Below are 21,856 nucleotides of genomic sequence, written 5' to 3' on the forward strand. Positions count from 1 at the left end.
ACCATTATCCGTGAATTTGAGACTAAAAACGACTCGTTCCACGCGTCCAACAACCAACAACATCGAATTCATCTGATATGGCCTCCTGCGATTTTTTTCTGTTTGATCGACGCGTTTTAAAAACCGAAAAGAAGTTAAGGAAAAATCGAGGATGGCTCTGGCTTTACCCAAAATAGAGTCCCAAAAATGTTTCGGAAATATTGATATTTGATAATAATTTCAAAACGATTAAGGTGTACCGAATCACTTTGAGATATTTGACTTTCAAATCATTAGAACCAGAACAAAATCACTATATTTTAGGATAATGTGACAGTTAATATTACAAAATAAGCACGAACTGAAAATTTTACTAAAAAAGGAAAATAAATGTATGACCGGAATAACCTGCTGCAAGGTGCGGCTAAGTTATAATTATAGGAAAAAATAAATGTTCTTATTAAATCGCCGCAATTAAATGGAATGCAAGCAACTTTAAGATAAGATTATAGCGCTAGAAAATAAAAATAATAAATGAGTAATAGAAAATGTTCCTCTTTGCAAAGAAAATCCGATTAGGAATGATAATATTTTTCAGGGAGTCTTAATCAATCAACTGGAGTAGAGCCCAATCGATAATCGATTCCATCCATCTACACTTCAATAGCTAAGGGGGAGAAACTGTTAGAACTATTTTTTGATACGTGTCTAAAATTAGTACTGTAATGTCTCGCTTTATGTGGATTATTTTTGTGCGATTTTGAAGTTGTGCGGTTTGTCTTTCAACCAAAAATTTCTTGGGCAACATATTTATAGGTTTGTTTAGGAAGCCCACGCAGTCTCTAAAAATCATGGATCACAAAAAGCTCATACATTTTTTATTTATTCATCCATTAATGCAAATATCTTTCGCAGTGACGGTCTCTTCTGATGATGAAGGAGATTTGGAACCACTTCGCAAACGGTGCAAACCGTTATCAGATTATAATAATGATTAAAAATGTAAATCCTTTCTTACTTTTCAATAAAATAAAATGAATTAAGTTTGAATAACAGTTTATTTTAAGCTTTCATATGAATTTCTTTCAGAAATTTAAAGTAATTTCTTAAGCAGCCTATTTCTTTTAATTTCCGCAAACTTTTTTATGCGGTTTTATGTTAATTTTAGCTCGTGGTTTTGGCTTTATGCGATTTTGGAAAATTACGGAACGTATCCCTATTTTTCAAGGCAAGTAAAGTCTTTTTTAATGGGATTTTTTTATATGCGTTTTTCTGTAGAACGTATCCACCGCATAAAACGGGTCTTACAGTATTCGACAAAAACAGACTTTTTCAATTTTTTAGAAATGTACACGTATACCAAGAAGATGCTATTTCCAGTATTAGTTTGAAGTTAATTTCACCTCTTCTACACATATATTGTCGTCGTAGCAGGATGGGTTGATGCATGATTACCATTTTGAAGTGCACAGGTTCGAAACTTCAGGCGTTAAATATCAATTAATAAAATAACGTGTTTTCAATAGCGGTAGACGATGGTAAGTCTTCGAGTGTATATCTGCCTGGAAAACTTCCCTCATAAGAAACCGTCTCGTTCGGAGACGGCATAAAACTGTAGGTAACTCCATTTGTGAAAAGCATTAAGACGTATACCACAAATAGGAAGAGGAGCTCAGCCCAACTCCGAAAAAAGGTGTGAGGCCAATTATATATAGAATAAATCGTACCAATTTTTTTTTGAAGTAATTAAACATATTTTTTTTCTTGGCAAAAAAGATGTAGGTATAGGAGTTTAAACCATCAGCGGCTAATCTAAAAATACATCACAAATATTTAAATTTAAAAAGAATTCATATAAATTTCTAGTTTAAAAAAACTATTTCTCTAGCGTTTAAATAGATGGTCACATATACAAGTATACATCATTACAAAAACCAGCATAACTTTGAATGTATGCATGTATGTATGTATGTATGTATGCATGGAAAATGGTTGCAAACTTGAACTACTTTATAAAAGTCAGATATGAAAGTTCACTTAAAGCCAAAAAATAAAGGCAAAACAAAACAACAAAACGGTTTTGAAATGATAAAGTTTCCTTTTCGTTGTAGTGAAATGAGTCGAGACCATTTTTTTCAGTCAACTCATGCTTAAGCCGAACAATTTTACGTCATCCACCAATTGATGGTATCATCTCGAAGTGCTTCTAGATTTACTCTTAGCACTGCGCCTTGTAGCAAATCGTGTATGCTGTTCTGACTATTCGATGATTTGGCCAATCAAAGCCAACAAACGAGTAACCTATATGTATAACCATTGTGCGACGCCATCCATTGCGTAGGTGGAGTTAGCAGTGTGTGAATAAGCAGCGTAAACTTGAGCACGTCAACTTGCCACTTGTAGCACAGTTGCCTTTGTAGACATTCACTTGTTGCTACAGTTCACTTCCAAAGAGGTAGAGATGTGCTAAGAACCCGCGCTGTACAAATATCAGTTGCAGCTTTCATATCCTTGTAAATTTATATTCGTTGATACATACTTACAAACATATATACACACATACTACTACTGCTACCACTACTTATGCATGAGTATGATGATGGTGAGAGGCAAACTGAATAATTTGATGATAATGCTGGTAGTTGAATGGCAGCAAATGTTTGCAATCAATGTAGAATGAGAAAGGTTAGGGGAGATATTTTATCATTATTTGCTGCCTAGATGTAGGCTATAAAAGCGTGTTGCACACCATTTGGATCTTGCAGTATCCTTTCGGAAATCGGCCCGTCGAGTTGACCTGAAAGCGCGTGTTCGCATTCTATAAGAGTTGCAGCAGAAGTTGAAGTTGCTGTGAAAAAAGTTTACTGAAAATTTTAAATCCTGTGAACTATAACTATAAAATCGACATAAAATGAGCGCTTCTGGCAAAAGTTTACTAGGTCTTTGGCTCTACCGTAGCGGTGAGCAAGAATGGGCTGTAAAGCAAGGCAGTCCACTGCATACGCTACGTAAGGTGCATCACAGTCTTGTAAGCGTTTTTAAAAATTTATCGCGAAAAAGTCCGTTTAGTGATACCCGTTTTTTTTTTGTTTTTGAATATAATGTAGGATACATCGAATTCTGATAGTGGTACAGAAAAGGGTAATCTTGAACTGGCCGATTTAAATCGCCAAAGCTCGCCTGCTGATCGCGTGTCTATAATTTTTACTTTGAAAAATCAAGTTGGAAATTTGGCTAGAGCACTGCAAGTTTTCCAGGAATTAGGCATCAATGTTCTACATTTGGAATTATCACCTTTGGAGAAAATCACTAATCAGGTGAGTGTGAAACAATGCAATTGGAAAGAAGCCTTAAGAAGGATGCGTAAGGTTTGAAGTTAATTTTAAACAAGTAAACTTTTGGATTCAAACAAACTCATAGGCAATGAGATTTATAGCATAATATTACATGGATGGATTTAATCGACATACGGGTGTACGTAAGAACTTAACATATAAGGAGTGTTCATGACTTTTATTTGATCCCAAAAATATTCACACGCGTATGGGTTGGGTGAGTTTTATTAAGTTGTTCTCGAGATATACGCATTTAATCGAAAGAGAGCATGATACCTTTAATTTGCGTCGCGTTTATTTTTCATCATTTCACCAAATGGAAGTAATTTTATATGTAATTCGCGCGTACACCCGTTTTGGGTGTTTGGCCGAAATCCTCCTCCTATTTGTGGTGTGCGTATTGATGTTATTCCACAAATTCCAGTTTCAAGCCGATTCCGAAGGGCAAAAGGGTATAATACACTCTGAGGCTTGCCATTGCCTGCCGACGGACGACCGCTATTTGAAAAACACTTTTTCTTCATTTTATTGCTTCACGACATTTGAACCTATGTTCTCTCTAGATTCCGAATTATAGTCACGCACCAACCCATTCGGCTACGGCGGCTGTCGGATGGAAGTAATTTTGCTTTAACAGAGATGAAAGAGACAATTATCATTATATGGGAAGTGAGCATAGGTATAGACCGTTTTCTCCCATTTTCAATACATACTTATCCCGGAGAAAAAGTAATATGTATCCCAAATTTTATTGAAATATATTAATTTTTGCTCGAGTTATCTAGCGCATGGGCAGACATGGACAAATTGACTTCTCGCCTCATTCTGAGCATTTCGATATACAGAGAAGTACAAATGGGGCATTTACATATTTGTTCTGACTTCAATCCTTTATAATTTGAGAACGTTTCTATCAATTTTCAAAAAGCAAAAGCCAATTTAAAGTATTCAATTCAGTCTTTTATTATATAAAACGAAAATAATAAAATATTTAAATTACTTGGAAGTTTTTCAGTAACAAAACAATAACTTCATTTTATTGCATGAAGTCTACAAGAGTTTTGATGACATCTCTCTTGGAATAATATGACATATCTCTTCAATTGTTGGAATTTCAGTCTTATGAAATTTTCACCATTAATCTGTTCTCAATGTGATTGAGATTTGAGTTCTGAGTGAGAGTTTTGAGGGAAAGTAACCATTCCCTTGCAATCAGCGCAATTGCTGGTAACTGTAATTTTTCCACAGTTTTGGAAATATGCTCCTTCAATATTTCTAGAAAACTTATTTTAGTCATAGTGCTTTCAATAAAACAAAATGGGGGCACTCCATTTGCCGTCAGTGCTCCCCAAACCATTACGTGTCCTCCACCATGTTTCGCAGTACCAACCACATTAGATGGATTGAGCGCTGTTGCTTTCCTTATCCAGACAAAACTGCGGCTATCCGACCCAAATAAGTTGAATTTCGATTCGGCGGTGAAAATAACGTTGCTCCAAAATTTATTCGGCTTTCAAACTTATTCTTTAGCCTAGTTTAACCCTTTACTTGCAGAAGGTGATTTTTTCTAGGAGTTCACGCTCTGTATTCGTTACTGTACGCAAAATTTCTGATAATTTACGTTCACAATTGCGGAGTTTTGGAGTGATTTAGTAATGTTAAAATGTTGTGCAGAAATTTTCGTGTTCTCTTTTATTAAACGTCACATTTCAGTTAATTTTAGAAACTCTTCCAGCATCACTCTTTCTAAGAAAATAATGGTTTTGATTATAGTTTTTTAATATATTAAATACTATCGAATTAGGTTCTTTCAAAATTTCCGCGTGTGATGCACCCTTTGGAATTGTATTTCGCAATAAGTTCTTTTTAAATCCCTCGATGTTTGCTTATTCATCTTCAATTTTAAAAACTTCCAACGCCAATGGCAATATGTGAAAAATAAAACTTGTGCAGTTCTGGAATACAAATAGTTTACTTAGATTTGCTAAAAAATACACAGATAGTGTATCACATTTCTAGACTTTTCACCTAGGTGTTGCCACTGACAATGTTTCACAGGGTTGCCACCTGATCGAAATTAAAAAAGAATTGCATGAGATATGCCGATGTGGGTATCAAAAGAAAGGTATTTCACTCTGTATTACAATAGAGATATGAAACCCCGAATTTTTTTATTAATTTTATTATATTAAAATTAAAAATTGTTACATTAAAAACTTTAATGCTTTTAAAAAAACTTAGGCCTTTTATTTTTGCGTTTGTAAGCATTTGTGTCAGTATCGCGACAAATAGACCAACAGTATTCGCCAAGCATATGCGTAATGTCTTGTACTTTAAAGCGCTTTTCAATAGCCGCAATGTCCTGATTCAACCTTTCGCCATGTTCATCGCTACAAGCTCCTAAATCACCATGGAAACAATCTAAATGATTGTGAAGGAAATGGATTTTTAGCGACATTAATATGCCCATTTCGCCATATGCCGAAATCATTTCTGCAACAATATTTTTATAATTGTCAGCTCGTTTGTTGCCAAGAAACCGCTCAATAACGGCAACTGTGCCTTTCCATGAATGTTGCACAAACTTGCAATCGCCTCGCCCTCACGATCCAGTTTTTTAAGTATTGGTACGCTTTAGTTTGAGTAAAAGTTACGCAAAAGTAGCACAGTTCGCTGCAGTGCTCCGTACGTGGCAGCCAAATTGTTGGTACAGAGTACTTTATTGTTGACCTTCCATCAACTTGTATAAATTTCTATAGCAATAGTCGCACACGACTTCCGGAATATATCACAAGTAAGGAACAAAAGCAGTCTTGAATATTTTCTGAAACGAATTAACCACTGTTTTCGTAATATTTTTAAAATTTTTACTTGGTGCGAATAAGCCACAGAACTTAAAACAATTGTCAAAGTATACGTCTCCTAGTAGCGCAACTGTCAGAAAAAAAAAAATTCAAGAAAATCTGAGAATTGATACAATTTTTTTTTTTTAATTTTACATAATAAAAACATTTCCACGAGTCTGCCTGCAGAAATTCAGCGCGATTGGATCACGGAAAAAGGGTTAAAAATTGATCCAAAGTTTTTTACACAGGCGGACTGCGAGCTCTATATTTTATACATAAAAAAAATTCTGACGTGTACATGAAAATCGCCGATGCCGGTGTATTTTTATTTTTTTCTCCCCTTTCCGAAAAAGTATTGTATATTTGGTTCATAGGACAGAAAAAAAGTTCGTTTTTGTAACGCAGTGATCTTTGAATAATTCATTTATGTAATTTGATTTTTTTGAATTTTAGTGTCCTAGTTTCGTTTTGGTTCACTGCTTAGATTTATGTTATGTGAACAAACAAGTGTGTGTACAAGTGTGCGCTGGTATAAAAAGTGGCAAAAAATTGTTATGGGCTTTGTTTTTACATACATTCGGTATTGGTAGAACATAAATTTTCGCAATATGTACTTGGTTCCCAAGCTTTGAAATATGAAAAATTTAGGCAAAAATTGAACATAAAAAATTTTCTATCATTTTTTGTTTGTGTACTGCAGCTATCTATTTCAGCAGTGTCAAATATGATTGGCGTACGACGCCACTTGCAAAAATTATAAACCTCTTGATAGAGTGATTAATTTTGCGCCAACATTTTATCAGTTTTGCAATAAAAGGTCAGCTTAGGATACAGCTTAGCTCTGCAGGATTTCTAACTATTCAAATTTCAAATTTAAAAGACCTCACCGGAGACCCCATTTCGAGTCTATACTCGTAGTAGAAACTCAAGGTAAATCGTCGCGTTAACTGAAGGCCGTTAAGGAAATAAAGTTTAAAAATCGTTTTGAGATTTGCCAAAAAAGTTTGGCACTCGTTTGGTTTTCTTGCATGGGACCATTTTGAAGGCGGTTTTGCTTTCCGACAAATAAATAAAGACTGTAAAATTGTCTTTCAATTTAATTATATCAGTACTCTAAGCTTTACAATTATACAATTTGCAAAAGCTAATAAAAATATTTCTAATTTTGCTCTGGGGTTGGTACACCTTTGAAGATTTCAAAGGAATTGAAAACTGAGTTAAAATGATATTACATCATTATTACAAGATGAAAACAAAAAACTTCGACTATGTAAAGTGTATATGTCTTTTTAATACACAAAAATGTGTGGCAGATGAGTGACTGAAGGGCACTAAGTTTGCTGTTTGCCAATTTCTCTTGAATAGTTTTTTTAAGGTGCAATAGTGTTCCAGAGGTTCTCCATTGGATTTAGATGTGGACTAAATGTGGACCACTACAGCACAGACATATTTTTGAAGCGAAAAACATCTTTGTACGCTTAGCGCTGTGAGTTGGAGCATTGCCCACCGTGAAATTCTTCAATGAAATTCAATACAACATTACTCAAGACCTCTCCGTAATTTTCTTGACACGGTAGCTAAAAGCAGGCCATAAGAGAATCTCCGTGGAAGTTTCTCGAGTGACGCGTTTGGCATGGCTCGTAAATATCTCTCCAATACTTCTGACAGCCATCAGCCCCATCGGGATACATTTTTTTTCATCGCTAAAATGGTAAAAGCTTCTGTAAAGCCAGTCTATTTTAATATTTTAAATTCGAATATATATAATTGGCGCGTACCCCCTTTTTGGCGTTTGGCCGAAGCTCCTCCTCCTATTTGTGGTGTGCGTATTGATGTTTTTCAACAAATGGAGGGACCTACAGTTTAAGCCGACTCCGAACGGCAGATATTTTTTATGAGGAGCTTTTTCATGGCAGAAATATACTCGGAGGTTTGCCACTGCCTGCCGAGGGGTGACCGCTCTTAGAAAAAACTTTTTCCATAATTTTTTTTACCGAGGTTCGAATCTACATTCCCTCTGAACTCCGAATGGGAATCACACACCATCCTATTCGGCCACGGCGGCCGCCGTAAAATCGAATATTCACTCAAAATTTTCTGTATTCTTCTTTTCATGACATTAAGAGAAAGTTCACACCTAATTTGGTTGGGGCTGATGTTTTTATTGACAGCCAGCTATCTTATTTCTTACATCTGTTCAAAAAGTTTTGCGGTTCGATAAGAGAGGGCGTTGCTACTAGCCAATTTTTTTCTGTTATGTTGGTACACTTTTCATATAAACGTATGTGAAGTATCATTTTAATCTGCCAATTCATTCTTTGATTACCAACTATTTAGTATCGACGTGTCACAGTATTTTCTACAATGGAAAAAATTAAGTTTCGTGTAGTGGTTGAATTATTATTTTTGGAAGGTTTAAAAGCAAATGAAATTTATGAACGAATTTTGAAAGTGTTAAGTGTAAAAGGACTTGTGTTTGTGGATTACTTGCAAACTGGTAAAACAATTAATCCTGAATATTATTGTAACCACTTAGACCACCTGAATAAAAAAAAAAATCGTAAAAAAAATCCAAATTCGCAAAATAACATAATACTTTTTCATCAGGGCAATGCATCGTGTCACAAGAGCATTTTAACAAAGGCTAAAACCTGTGAATTAAAGTTCGAATTGTGGAAGCATTCACCGCATTCACCAGATTTGGTCCCTAGCGATTTCCCTTTGCTTGACGAAAAAAAAAATCATGTGTGCAAAGTGTTTTTCACCAAATGATGAACCGTATTTTGCATCTGTCCCAGATTCTCACTTCAGGGATGGAACTCATAAATTATTGGGTATGGGAATAAAATTCTGTTCTCGTGAAAGTGGTGTCGCTGCTGATACTATTTTTATGTTCGCTCTAGTAATATACTGGTGATTCAAAGGTTTATATGTGAGGTCTCGATCGCAGTAGTTGACATTCGTTTGAGGCGTAAAAATCCCTTTTTATCTGACGTCAAAAATGTCTATGTTCGTCCCGAAAAAACAGTATTTGCGGGAAGACATGCTTCATTATTACCTTTTAAAGAAAAGTGCAGCTGAAACGTGCCATATATTGAACAGTATTTACGGTAATCACGCCCCACCAAAAACAACTTCTCCAGAGTGGTTTCGACGCTTCCAAAGTGGCAATTTCGAAGTGAGTGATAAAGTTCGCGAAGAGGCACCGAAAAAATTCAAAGATACTCAACTACAACAATTATTGGATGAAGACGCATGTCGAACACTTTTTGTACGCGATGAGAATGGTCCAGAAAGCAGGTAACAAGGTGCCACATCAATTGAAGTAGAGGGATATCGAGAGACGTTTGGTGACGTGTGAGATGCTTTTGGAACGGCAGAAAAGAAAAGGTTTTCTGCATGGCGATGAAAAATGGATCTATTATGACAACCCTAAGCGCCGAAAATGTTGGAGCCTGCCAGGTGAACCAGGTACATCGACAGCGAAAGAAAATATTCATGCTTCAAAGGTTATATTGTGTATCTGGTGGTGAAAGGACGGAAACTTATTCCTATACCCAATAGAACCTCGTTGGAACAAGAGTAAATGAGACTATACTGAATAATAAATAATAATAATAATAATGAATAATACATTATAAGGCAACTCAGGCGAATATTATATTATGCAGCTTGGTTGAAGAAAAATTATGAATTTTGTAGCTGATGAAGCTCTCATGAAGCTATTTTGCATAGTGCACAAGCAAAAAAAAGTGTTTAAATAATCTTTAAAATCGAGTATTTTAAAAATGGTATAACCAAATTTTTCAAATAGGACCTAAAAATAGTATCCTTAACTGTTTATGAGGATTTTTCTGTTAAACCTGCATGTCTTTTTTGAATTTACACCTTTATTTACTTACAAAACTTATTAACTTTGTGTTTTTGTTTTTTTTTTTTGCTGAAGGCTGATGTACTGGTCGATGTAGAATGTGATGCCCGACGGTTAGATAAAGTACTGCAGGTGCTTAATCGTGAGGTGCAGTCCGTAAATTACACTGCTGTACGTCCAATGTCTCGAGCGCCGTCCTTATCAGCCTGCTCTAGTTTTGGTAACTCTTTAAATGCGTGTTTATTTACACAAAAAAAACAATCCCTTTACTAATCTAAACTTAAAATGTTTCTTGACAGACTTTGGTGAGATGGTTTGGTTTCCACGCAAAATGTCTGATTTAGATAAGGCACAAAATGTACTCATGTACGGCTCAGAGCTAGATGCTGATCATCCAGGCTTTAAAGATCCTGTCTATCGTAAGCGGCGTGAGACATTTACATCTATTGCCAACAACTACAAACAGTAAGTATGCAAATATGTATGCAATAATAAAAAGTTTACTTTGATATGCCAACCATTCTTCATAAAACTTTCTCACCCAATTTCTTACAAAATCAATAGCGGGCATGCAATACCACGTGTAACCTACACACCGGATGAGATAAAAACTTGGTAAGTGTCTTTTCAGCAGTGTTTTTTACTAACCACAACAGATAAAAGTTAAAGCTAAACCAATTCACGGCACACACGCGTACTGACATACATATATACAAATAAATATGCGTATCTGAATAGTTATTGTTGCTTCAGAAGTTTATTGTTGAATTTTATTGGTGCTAAATTGCTACTTTTCAGGGGCATCGTCTTTCGTGAACTGCATCGTCTCTACGTCAAGCATGCAGTGCGTGAGTATATGGAAAATTGGCCGGAATTGGTTAAGTATTGTGGTTACCGTGAGGACAATGTGCCGCAGTTGGAAGATGTTAGTAACTACTTGAAACGTAAAACCGGGTTTCAACTACGTCCCGTAGCTGGCTATTTATCCCCACGTGACTTTTTGTCCGGATTGGCTTTTCGTGTTTTCCATTGCACACAGTATATTAGACATTCTTCGGATCCCTTCTATACGCCTGAGCCGTGAGTAATATAAATTTGTTGTTATCAAGAAGAAACCGTGGGATGTGTTTATTACTAAATATCTTCGTTTTAGGGATTGCTGTCATGAACTTTTGGGTCATATGCCATTGCTCGCTAATCCCAGTTTTGCACAATTCTCACAGGAAATTGGGCTGGCCTCACTAGGGGCTGCGGATGCAGATATTGAAAAGTTGGCAACGGTTGGTAGTTGCCATTTAATTTTAATTAACAAATGCTTTCCTATACAAATTTTACCTTTATTACAAAAAGCAAGTGCTGAACCTGGCACAGTGTAACAGGTGTTTATGCAAATAGAAAATTTGTAAAAATAATTAACATAAGCGTGAGTCAGAATATTCTCTAAAAAATTTTAAAATTTATGACGGTATAAATTTTTGAAAATAAACATCGCTGGCCGTGATAAATGCCTAAAAGTTTCGTTCGAAACGACGATGCAGTAAATCCGTTTTAAGGGCTGCTTTTGAATGGCTTTGGGTTGCTCTTCAGTCTAATTAGGGAAATTTTGCTTATTGACGTAGCCAGACGTATTGAGTAGACGGTTATGTACACCATAAGTTGGCCTGAGCGCGCAATGAATTCTTTTCGCAGAGCGTCGATTTTCATTCGAAAAATTACCTCCAATCTTTCGACAGTTAGAAGTTTTAAAAATACTGTAATTAAAAATACTGTAATCTACTGCTCAATGTTATCAATCTCAAGCATAAATTTACTTGCAAAATTAAATTTTAGTGCTGTATGCAGGAAGATGACCAATATTTCGGTGCTTGCAAACGGGAAATGCTTATAATCGAGATACTTTTACACTTCTGGATCAATTTGTTGATGCCGTTCCGCCAAAAATCGCCTGGTTTGGTGTCAAGAAGTTGTTGAGCCAGTTTTCAGTTCAAGGACCTCTTTGTTATCGAAGGTAACGCTTTTTGTATGGTATGACAGGGAGCGGAACAGATGGTAATCGTCGGATGGTCTTCGAGCTCTTGAAGTGCGGCTTTGACGATTTGTGCAACATGAGGTCTGGCGTTGTCGTGAAGCGGTATGGTTTGATCATATCGATCACGTTTTTTTCAGTCGAATAGCCTCATTCATGCGTTTTAGCCGGGCAATGCAGAGCTCCTTATTGACAAAGGCATTCTTTTCGAGCATTTCCCAGCGCGCCATGCCCTTCCAGTCCCACCAAACACATACCATGATCTTCTTTGGATGGAAATCCGGATTGATTCTCGCCTTCGGCGTATCTCTTGGAGCCACCCACTCCTTTTTTTGACGATTCGGTACAAAAGGCATTGTTTTTGACTGCATGTTGTTCGAAGGCGGGAGAGATGCTGAGAAGCAAATTAAAGGCGACTTTCTTTTTTCCGTTGAAGGAAGGTGATTGAGAATCATTTTATGATCGCAGTTCATTTCCTCCAATTCGCGAATCTTGTTCAAGAGTGATTTCGAACCTTCTTCATCAAATTCAAGGCCTTCCGTCATTTTTGGTCTTTTGCAAACCATTTCCGTGCTGTAGACTCGCCTATGACACCTTCTCCATATACGTCGCAAATGCCCCGGGCTGCTTCGGCAGCTTTTTGACCTCGATGAAAAGCAAAGAAAAGCAGTGGTGGGAAATTTATAAAATATTTTGCCTTCTGGGTATTCCACTTCTAAGCCTCAAAACTAATAAAAAATTGAATAACTAAAAAATACAATTAACAGAGCTCTATCGAATGAGTACCTACCCTTTGCCACAAGCAAACAAACGTTGTAAAATAAAATAAAATATAAAATCGTCATGAATCGTCAATTATGAACAAAATTTGATATATCACTCTTAAGAGGATGAACCGAATATATTACATATGTAATTCAATTAAACTTTTCATATATCACAAATCATTTCATAATTCAATTAATCTTTCCATGTGCCATTCGAAGCGGTCGTGCTAAATTTCAAGCGGTCGTGCTAAATTTCAATTCCCGTCTACGTTTACGTCTATTATAATTAATTTAGAAAACAAACTTGCATTCATATTTATTGCTGATTAAAAGATTAAATTTATTTGCAATGTGTTTCAAGAGGGGATGGAAACTTAAATGGCATTCTATTTTCTATTTTTCAAAGTGCAGTTGTTTTTTTTTCTCTTTTTATTAATAAACAATATATAATATGTACGTGAAAATAGAGCGATAAGACCCCGTGAAGGTTTACGATTTCGTTGGAATTCGCTATGGGACGATGGGCTCGAGATATCGGGTGTTTTTTAAAGAGATTGAGAACTTAAAATGATAATACAAACCAGAACTATTGTCCTGATAAAATGTTTTTATTATAATCTAGTTGATAATTTCGTGACATTTATTTTGGATATCCGGCATATGTCCGTCGCGACTACAAGTTACAGGGACCATTCGATCGGCTCAATTTTTGATGAAGGGATGTTTATTTCATTATAAAGAGGGAGGTATCTATGCCGTTAATAGTGGAAAATAACATCAGGCAATTGACCACCACGACCACGCTTACAGGACAATATCCTTTTCATGAAATATCCCATAACCGAATTGCAAAGTGGCTGCCCTATGCCCTCGATAGCCTCACGAATTCCATCTTTGAGGTATTGAATCGACCCTGGGCTGTTGGCGTAGACCTTCTTTTTTACGTGACCCCAAAGAAAAAAGTCACAAAGTGTTAAATCACAAGATCTCGGTGGACAATTGTGATCACCTCTTCGAGAGATAACACGGTCCGGAAACTTTTCCCGTAAAAGATCAATTGTTTCGTAACTTGTATGGCACGTAGCACCGTTTTGTGCAAATAAACGTTGTCCAGTTCAATACCATCCAATACCGGCCAAAAATCGTTAATCATCTCTCCTGTTTAACATCTAACACCTGTTATTGGAAGACCCATTATATGGCAAGTTTCGCTGTCTTGTTGATACCAAATGTCGTCGATGTTTAGCTGATTCATTTTTGGAAATACAAATTTAGTCGGTACAGCTCGATAGCGCTTGCCATTCACCGTAGCGACAGCTCCTTCTTCATTTCGAAAAAAATTAGGATTTATTATGTTTTTTTTTACAAACAAAATTTGCACAATTTGAAAGCTTTGTTCTGGCGTTAAACGATTTATGACGATCTGCCAAACTTTACTGAATCGAAATGCCAACGCAGTTTGCCATTCTCAGCTGTCAAACCATAGTTGTCGATATCGATAGTTCTCATGCAGCTAAAAAACACCCAATATTTAGAAAAATTATACTACAGCGCGATTTGGTTGAATAAAAAAAATGAATAATGCCCGAAAATACAAAATTTTATGAAAAATTGTTAGAATAATTGCGCCGAGTTAAATGTATTTAATAAGAAGCTTACTTAAGAAACATTAAAAAACGCTTCTTTGGGCCAAATTTATTGGATTTGTTACAGACAACCGTATCTTCCACATTTGAGTTTGAGTTTTTGGAGTAAATTTAATACCAATGTGATAATTCATACGCCATACAAATTAAATAATTGCTTTATGACTGAGTACGAAATTGATATCCTATCCTGAAGTGTTAAAAAATATATATTTAATGCGATGGTTGCTATTTATATTTTTGGCCTTCTGGTGTTTTTAAGCGCCATATGAAATTTTTATCGGGAAGTTTGACATATTTTACCATAAACGCACTCAAAACTTTCTGTTGTGTAGTCCCTATTAGATTTGTTTACAGTGGTTTTAAAAATTCATTGTGCAAAAAATAGAATTGAACCGTGACCATTTTCGCACGATTATTTTTTACAACTTTCGACGTGGCTTAACCAAACAAGTTTTAATCGATGCACTAAAATCATTATACGGCGAGCAAACGCCTTCTCTCAGCAATCTAAAAAACTGGTACAATGTAATTTTTCATGGTTGCTGTTTGCTCACCGACAAATTCCGGGAACCTTGTCTAAAATCTGTTTTTGTCCATGAAAATAACGATGATGTGCCTAGTCAGCCTGCTCGTACATCTGCCTTTGATTGAAGTAAATACTAGAGGCTTTGGTGGTGGTAGTAAGTTAATTCCACAAAACAAAAGCTTTATAATAACTACTTATGTACATTTTTTTAGTTTTTTTTTAATTATAAATTTACTTAATTCATTGAATGAGCTGGGCCTTTAATGCTTGTAATTATTTGGCTTACTATCATCAATATTACTTTCTTTTATTTTTGCGCTTTAAAGTGTGCACTTTCATTAAGATGTTTATTTCCCTTTTATGTGCTCTCTCCAGTTATATTTCTTCACGGTTGAATTTGGACTGTGTAAGCAACAGGATAATACTTTCAAGGTATATGGCGCTGGTCTATTGAGCTCTGTGGCTGAACTACAACATGCTATAACTGCTAAAGATAAAATAAAAAAATTCGATCCGGATACTACTTGTCAAGAGGAGTGCATTATAACATCCTATCAAAATGCTTACTACTACACAGATTCATTCGAGGAGGCCAAAGAGCAGATGAGGTATGGTGATACAAATCGTTAGAATTTCGTGTGTGTTTTTTTGCGTTGTTGTTAAATAGATGACGCAATGAAAAACCATCATTAAACAGTTCAGAGTTTTACTTAACTACACGAATTTTATGCATTGCAGAAACTTTGCCGACAGCATCCAGCGTCCTTTCGGCGTGCGCTATAATCCATATACTCAAGAGGTGGAGGTACTATCGAATGCGCAGAAGATCACTGCGTTTGTAAGTGAGCTCAAGGGCGATTTGAGCTTGGTTTGTCAAGCTATGCGTAAGATTTCGGCAAACGACGAACAATTGGACGTAGATAGCATTGCTAATATGCTGCAGACAACGCTAAATGTGCGTGGTGACAGAACTCCGTGCAGCTCCAATGTAAGTCCAGACAATTCAGATAACTCGCAGCACTCGGTAGGTGAATAGAGGACGTTAAATGTTATGCGAAAATGGCTGCAACGATGGATCACGATGAAAGTATGTATGTTTGAATATGGACAAATTCTTAGGGAAAGCACTAAAATTTAAAAACGAAAAGAAAAACAAAAATAAAAATCATACCTATTACTCGTAGAGAAATTTTATTTGATAATAAAAATTACTCAGTAAATGGATGTATGTATGTATAGAAGAATTTATTAAAAAATTTCCGTCTTTATGTAATATTTTGGCAATAATAAAATTAAACTACACACACATACAAATTGGAAATGTTTTAATGTTGGAGAAAATAAATCTTAAAGTATATGAGAAAAGTTAGCATTCCAATCGTCTACGGGTTCTTAATAATTTATACTTAATTTAAATTTAAATTTAATTAACTTCCTATGCTTATCATGCATATTTGTATAGTGCTCTAAAAGTAAAATTTTCACAAGTAAGTATATGATAGGAAAAATATATAAAAATTAGATTTGATATATCCCTTTAGTAATCAAGAGGTGTACCAATTTTTTGTTTAATTAAATAATTAAATATTAATTTTTGCTTAGATAAATTATTTATTATAAATCATATCACAATCGTTGCCAATGAATTGTTTGTTGATGTAATTTGTCGAGCAGTCCACCAAGTATTTGGGTATGGTCCATATGTTGAAGATGCTTAATAATGGCGAAACTCGCCGTTTAATTCGGCTCACTATGAAACAATAGGAACTACGGAACCAATTTCTGGATACATTTTCGACTCCCTTATATACTTTCTGTGGCTTGAGAATCTTCTTCACTTCGACACGAGGCGTGATTTGCATTTGGTCGACAGATTGGCAAACTTTTTCGTTACTCATTAAAATACCCGCCACAATATACATCAGTTTGAAGTATCTGGAAAATATGTTATTGAGAGAGAAAGAGAGAGAGATAAATGAGCGTAAATAATCAATCGAAAAAGTGTCTGTAATTATGCTTGTACAATAATAAATGCGGATACTTCTGTAGCCAAGCGCAAATGCTTCAAACAGAACAAACAAACGAAAAATTATGAAAAAAATATAAATATGTATATTACTGATAAGGATTTTAGGCACATACTCGTACACATGTGTTGGAGCACGTTTGACTCCACTTGATATTTATAATATTTACTGCACTGCCACATGCATACAAGCATAGTTTGACAAAAGGCACTATCGCAGCGGGAACTTTGAACTCTGCATGCAGTTAAAAAATAAATGGCTCCGCTCAGTACTTAGTGTTTATTGCAACCCAAACTACGAGACAGGTATATGCGAGTATATGCGTGATTGTTACGGATACCAATATTAACGGAAAATTTGTATTCAGGAATTTCAAGATATTTTAACGTAATCTGGATGTCGAGATTCACCTTAGTACGTAACTTTTTTAATATGAGTAGGGGAAAATGGGGAGTTGTGAGACACAGGGAGTTGTGAGACATTGTTACCTTTTGGCATTATTCATTTGTTTACATTCGATTTTAAGTGTCAACAAGTGTTCTCAATGCGATCTCACTTTTCAGCTAGCATTGGTCATATTTATCCGCATTCGGCGCGTCTCTCCAGTTACTGTGTTTTGGAATTTCTCGGTAAGTTTTTTTCATCATTTGTTTTGCGATACATTCGATCAGTTGTTGAAGCAAATTGCAAATGTTAATATGTATATACAAATTATTAATTGTCCTATTAGCTTTGAATTTTCACATTCACTTGTGCATGAACGTTCGATGTGTTTATGACTACGCGGCCATTTATAAAAAAAACGATTTGGGGAGTTGTAAGACAACAAATGTGGGGAGTTGCGAGACACCGTTTTTTTCGACGTTTTAACGCATCTTTCATAAGTACCTCGCAATATTCATGCATTGTTTGTATATATATCATGAAATTTTTGGATAAATTTGAGTTTTTATTGTTTTTCATTGCAATGTATGCGATCGAGCTGTGCACCTAAAGTGTGCCAATTTACGAACTGGTTATTATACATGTTCTCACTGCGAATCATCAGATTGATGGCATTGCATTTTTTATACACTTTTTTATAACAATTGTCTTTTCTTTTTTATTTTTCATCTTAATAAAGAATTAACAACTAAAATAAGTCATTTTTATTGATTTAAACCATGGTGTCTCACAACTCCCCACATTTTTGTATTTTGTATTTTGTATATTATTATATTTTATATTATTATATACAATTTTAATTTTAAGGAAAATTGTAGTTTTGTTAAATAGGCCATACCAATAGCTTCCAGTATTCATTGACTAAAGATTCCATCGTTGACATATGCAGAATATTAAGATTTTGAGTAATACGGGTCCAAAAACAAAACCCGTCTCACAACTCCCCATTCTCCCCTACAAAATCCAAAAAAATTATTAATCTACTATCGTACCCGTACTAGAATAAAAAAATGGATAAATGGCGCGGTTTTGAATTTGATACTCTAAAAATCGGTTTTTTAAAGTTTTTTAATAAAAAAATAAATAATGTAAATAAATAAGACTATCGGCCAAAGGTAACTCTAAAAGGTTTAAAAACGAAGAATATTTCTTTTAATAGCTTCAGAGCCTGGAAAATGTTACATCATAAAAGTTTCATACCCCTCAGTTAAAGGATATTAGAACGTATAACAATATCCCCCTAAAACTTTTAAATGCAAAAGAAAGAAATTATTCCAAATATCGTCACAAAAATGTGCTTGAATACTATAAAAGTATCTGTAATAACCTCAGAATGAGTACGCAATAAAAGAATGCATCACAGAGCTCAAAATGTGGTTAAAGAAATCGAAACAAAAATTCAAGTGGTTCACTAATAGACTTTGGAGTCTAGCTGAATAGAAAACACGCGATAGCAACGTCACAAATGTGCATTTGTGTGTGCAAAGGTATTTATTTACTTATATGTATGTACACATAAGTGCACCCACATTTCGTTTATCACCTGTTGAAAGTAATAATATAATATACAATTTTACAAGTGAGCGATTCCATGACAAGTGATCGAGGTACTTTAGGTATTGTCGTATTAAAAGATTTTTATTAATTAATTAAATAAATAAATTCTTCTAAATTTGGTATAGTAGACTTGAATATAATAAAAACTTAATAATTTCTAAAATTATTTGATATTAAGGGATTTGGTATAGAATTTTTAAAATTAAATATCTTCCGTTCTTTTTACAATATTTAAAAATTTTCTTTTTTTTAGAATAAATCATAACTATTAAAAACAGACAAACATCTGCGAAGGGTATTTTTCAAAAATAACAAACAAGAAAAAAAAGTTTCTCATGAACTAAAAAAACAATTTTTTTTTCCAAAAAAAAATAAAAAAGTATATTTTACCCTAAAGAATTAAAAACAAAATTTATATTTAAAATTTTTTTAGAAAGAACGGAATATATAATATTTCACTTAAAAAAAACAATTAATACATTAAACATATCTCAAAATTATTAAATTGTTTTACATTTTTTTTCGGTTTACTTCTTACTTTACTCGGCCCTTTCGACGGTTGTATACCTTGCTGCGGTGAAAGGGCTTAAGTTGGGTCAATGAACCAAGGAGCTATGCCATGCCAGGTTCAACCGTGTTGGGTAGGTTCTTGGAAAGATTCCGAAAACTAAAACACAACTAATTCAAAATTCAAGGTGTGCTTGAAATCGTGCCAAGGACTGAATGGTGCAGGGAATTAAAACATTTGCATCGCTAACAGAGCTTCCCTCTCGAGTACCTGGCCGCCTTCGAGAGTAGCTGTGACCTTACCGTTGTATGGGGCGCTGCCACGGAGGACACCATCATTTCCATTTTTTAATTGTCAGTTGAGGAGCTTGACGTGCGTCAGGAAAAGCAACCGTGAGAAACAGATGATGTCAAATACTTTACTGAAGGTGGTAAAGAAACGAAAATTGACTTGACATGGAATCGCTCAAGTGTCAACCAAACTGCCTTCGAGGCGGGACTCCATCATTTTCGTGTGTCATGATCTCGTTACATTATTTGGTCGTATTCCAGCTACTGCTTGAGAGCATAGGTAAGTATTTTGTAATATGTGAGAAAAAATCCATGGATTCCATGTTACAGCAAAGCTCCTTAGCATCCGATGCGATACCGTGGTAAAAAGAAATTAGGTAATTCTTAAAAATTATTTTTTTTTAATATTCATATTCGTATATATGTATGAACATATAATAAATAATTAGAAATATGAGTGGGTCTTGAAATTACGCGAGTGTGTTTTTTCACCTCTTTTGACATGCCCTGGAAACTTTTCGGATCACATACCTATAGCGGGTATCTGATAGTATTTAAAATCATTGCTTTAATTCCTAACACTTCTTCTTCTTGATTGGCGTGATAACTGCTTCCGCGATTTTGGCCGAGTTTAACAAAGCGCGCCAGTCAATTTTTTCTCGTGCTAACCGGCGCCAGGTGGACACACCAAGTGAAGCTAAGACCTTCTTTAATCGATCTTTCCAACGCAAATGAAGCCTCCTCTTCCTTCGCTACTACCAGCTGGTACCGCATCGAGTACTTAGAAAGCCGCAGCGTTTGTATCCATTCGGACGATATGACGCAGCCAATGAAGCCGCTTGATCTTTATTCGCTGCGCTATGCGTCGTAAAGCTCATACAGCTCATTGTTTCAACGCCTGCAATTCTCGCCGTCGCTAACGTGCAAAGGTTCAAAAACCCTCCCCAGAATCTTTCTCTCAAACACTTCAAGGGACGCCTCCGATAAGAGGTGATGATAGAAAACAAGGAGGATTAATGCAGAATATCGAAATTTTTTAAAGAAACAGGATAATGATTTTTAATAAATCAAAGTGCCTTGAAACGAAAGAATATTATTGTTAAAAAATGCTCATCATTCGCATGTTAATTGCTTGGCTACTCACTTTAAATACGTAACTGATTACTTACACATACATAGGTGCGTATACAACTACATACATATGTATGTAAGTACATATACATGTTCACGTGCTTGCGCATAAATTTCCGATAATTTTTCTGACTCACCTAAAAGTTCTGGACATCATTTTGCCGGATGCGCCGTCACACACCCCTAGTTCGCTCACTACTATTTCTAAATCCTTTAAAGTCATACGATCCGACTTCGATTGTTTCCTGCCCTTATTGATTTTAAAACTTTTTCAATTACGCGTTCACGAGCTCACGAATCGATTTTGATAATCACTTCGAAATATTTTTTATTTAGTTTGATTTTTGTATATTTTTAGTGCAAAGGCGATTAATATTTATTTTTTTTTCTAAGAAGATTTTTTTTGTTTTAATATGAACTTAAAATTTGTATTTGATTTATTTCTAATACATGATAAGCATTGTATGTGAGAGTTCACTTAATTTAAAATTTTTTCTAATTTCTGCCTTCTCGATTAAACGTCGCGTTGCTTGTATTGCACTGCCCTTGATTTGTCTGCCTGTTTGAAAATCAAAATTCTTTAACAAATAAATATTTCGTGTACGCTTACATCGAATCACACACCACAACTGAGCGCGTTTCTCTCGACAGGCAGTTTACAGAGCGTTAGATGAGGTTTTAGACTCTCCACAACACCGATCTGATGTGCGTCTGCCTGCCTGCCTGGTAGAGTTGAGATTATAAATTTAGATAAGCGCTGGTGGCGTGAGAGTGTACCAATTCCAGAAGGGCAATAAGAAAAGTAAAACGGTCTGATTTATAGGCCTCTCACAGTGGGTCCGTTGCGACATGCAAAAAGTACCGTTAGTGCCACAATGAAGAAACAAGAACACAGATACT

General features: G+C 35.3%; 2 protein-coding genes across 2 annotated transcripts; one reads left to right on the forward strand and one right to left on the reverse strand.

Annotated features, from left to right (window-relative positions):
- Positions 1-2,785: 2,785 nt before the first annotated feature.
- Positions 2,786-16,273, forward strand: LOC129242669 (tryptophan 5-hydroxylase 1-like). Its single transcript, XM_054879454.1, has 9 exons — positions 2,786-2,992; positions 3,087-3,296; positions 10,107-10,251; positions 10,331-10,496; positions 10,596-10,646; positions 10,830-11,111; positions 11,185-11,311; positions 15,375-15,607; positions 15,738-16,273. Exons 1-9 carry the CDS (start codon positions 2,891-2,893, stop codon positions 16,033-16,035), a joined length of 1,614 nt encoding a protein of 537 aa, XP_054735429.1. The 5' UTR covers positions 2,786-2,890; the 3' UTR covers positions 16,036-16,273.
- A 198-nt stretch (positions 16,274-16,471) lies between these two features.
- LOC129241327 (uncharacterized) lies at positions 16,472-21,248 on the reverse strand. The gene is made up of 2 exons (XM_054877586.1): positions 21,094-21,248; positions 16,472-16,934 (listed from the first exon to the last, which is right to left on the reverse strand). The coding sequence occupies exons 1-2, from the start codon at positions 21,177-21,179 to the stop codon at positions 16,607-16,609; spliced, it is 414 nt and encodes a 137-aa protein (XP_054733561.1). The 5' UTR covers positions 21,180-21,248; the 3' UTR covers positions 16,472-16,606.
- Positions 21,249-21,856: the final 608 nt, after the last annotated feature.

The sequence above is a fragment of the Anastrepha obliqua genome, chromosome 3 (assembly GCF_027943255.1).
Source record: "Anastrepha obliqua isolate idAnaObli1 chromosome 3, idAnaObli1_1.0, whole genome shotgun sequence".
NCBI classification, from domain to species: Eukaryota; Metazoa; Arthropoda; class Insecta; order Diptera; family Tephritidae; genus Anastrepha; species Anastrepha obliqua.

Bases quoted from the DNA above. Each gene is read 5' to 3' on its own strand.
- LOC129241327 (XM_054877586.1), bottom strand. From the start codon at position 21,179: ATGACTTTAAAGGATTTAGAAATAGTAGTGAGCGAACTAGGGGTGTGT. The intron at 16,935-21,093 runs GTGAGTCAGAAA...CATATTTTCCAG, and splicing joins ATGATGTCCAGAACTTTTAG to ATACTTCAAACTGATGTATA.
- LOC129242669 (XM_054879454.1), top strand. From the start codon at position 2,891: ATGAGCGCTTCTGGCAAAAGTTTACTAGGTCTTTGGCTCTACCGTAGC. The intron at 10,647-10,829 runs GTAAGTGTCTTT...GCTACTTTTCAG, and splicing joins CCGGATGAGATAAAAACTTG to GGGCATCGTCTTTCGTGAAC. The intron at 11,312-15,374 runs GTTGGTAGTTGC...TGCTCTCTCCAG, and splicing joins ATATTGAAAAGTTGGCAACG to TTATATTTCTTCACGGTTGA.